This window comes from Entamoeba dispar, genomic scaffold, assembly GCF_000209125.1.
Source record: "Entamoeba dispar SAW760 scf_1105229463613 genomic scaffold, whole genome shotgun sequence".
NCBI lineage: Eukaryota > Evosea > Mastigamoebida > Endamoebidae > Entamoeba > Entamoeba dispar.
Genome location: NW_001855780.1, coordinates 1 through 1,574, shown reverse-complemented (window position 1 = coordinate 1,574; position 1,574 = coordinate 1). Strand labels below are relative to the sequence as shown.

The 1,574-nt window shown below is 19.5% G+C and overlaps 1 protein-coding gene across 1 annotated transcript, besides 5 other annotated features; it reads left to right on the top strand.

Moving 5' to 3' along the window:
- Positions 1-2: 2 nt before the first annotated feature.
- Positions 3-134: a repeat region.
- Positions 135-141: 7 nt separating this feature from the next.
- Positions 142-233: a sequence feature (AT_rich).
- A 22-nt stretch (positions 234-255) lies between these two features.
- Positions 256-422: a microsatellite.
- Positions 261-378: a microsatellite.
- EDI_304860 (uncharacterized protein) lies at positions 354-1,358 on the top strand (the record flags this gene model as incomplete). Its single annotated transcript, XM_001741167.1, has 1 exon — positions 354-1,358. The coding sequence occupies one exon, from the start codon at positions 354-356 to the stop codon at positions 1,356-1,358; it is 1,005 nt and encodes a 334-aa protein (XP_001741219.1).
- A 62-nt stretch (positions 1,359-1,420) lies between these two features.
- Positions 1,421-1,574: a microsatellite.

Sequence of the window (1,574 nt, the reverse complement as noted above, 5' to 3'; positions counted from 1 at the left end):
CGTATTCTAGCGTATTGATTATGATGTTTTTCTAACTAAATACAACATTATAATCAGTCCATAATTGGTAGATTTGAATGATGATAATATTTTAGGGAAGTGTGTGGTGTCTCTGACGTGCTACATTCAAATCTGATAATGAATAAAATATAAAATAAAATGAAATATTTAATAATTATAATTTATTAAAAATAAAAATAATTAACATTTTATTTTATTTCTTATTATTTATTGTTTTTCATAACAAATATCAATTAATAAAAATAGAATGATGATAAAATAATAAAAAAGAAGAAATTAAAATATAAAAATAAAAGAACTAATAAAAACAACTAATAAATAATAAATCAATAATGAAATTAGGATATAATGAAATAATGATAACATCAATGTATTTCAATGATATTAATGATTTTATTAATTTAGAAATGGGTGTTAAAAGATTTAGAGGAAATATAGAACGATTTCATTTTAATCCAATTCCATTAGATGAATATTCAAGAAAATTATTTACTAATATTGAAACATTTCATATTTATAATTATAATGATGAAATATTTAATGATGGAAAAATATTTAAACAAGTAATATGGTATCAAGTAGAATATTGGAGATATTTATTTGAAAAAAAACAAGGAAATATCTATAAAAATATAAAATATACAGAAGAAGATAGAAAGAAATATGGAAATACAATACCATCAGAAGTTAAATCACTTGGATATGAATGTTTTTATAATTGTCGTTTATTAACAACAATTAATATACCATCATCAATAAGTGAAATAGGAAATAAATGTTTTTATAGATGTTTATCGTTCAAATCAATTAATATACCATCATCAATTAGTAAATTAGGAGATTGTTGTTTTAGATATTGTACATCATTAACATCAATTAATATTCCAAAATCAATTATTAAAATAGGAGATGGTTGTTTTAAAGAATGTTCATCATTAAAATCAATTAATATTCCATCATCTGTTAGTAAATTAGGAGATTGTTGTTTTGATGGATGTTCATCATTAACATCAATTAATATTCCAACATCAATTATTAAAATAGGAGATTATTGTTTTTATGAATGCTCATCATTAAAATCAATTAATATACAATCATCAATTAATAAATTAGGAGATTATTGTTTTAAATATTGTACATCATTAAAATCAATTAATATACCATCATCAATTAATGAAATAGGAAATTATTGTTTTTCAGAATGTTCATCATTAACATCAATTAATATACCATCACCAATTACTTTATTTGGACGTGGATGTTTTTATAAATGTGGATGTAAAGAAGAATTAATGAAGAATAAAAGAATACCAAGAGATTGCTTTGATAAATATTGATGAATGAAATAAAAATACAATAAATGAAATACATTATAATTTGAAGTAGAAACAAATTATAATTGATTATCATTTATATTATTATTCTTTTCTTATTTATTCATTTTGATATTATTCTTTTCTTTCTTATTGTTTGACATATCATTCTTTATATTTGTTTTATAATTCTCTTTTATTCTTTATTTCTTTTTATTCTTATTTTATATTCTTATTCTT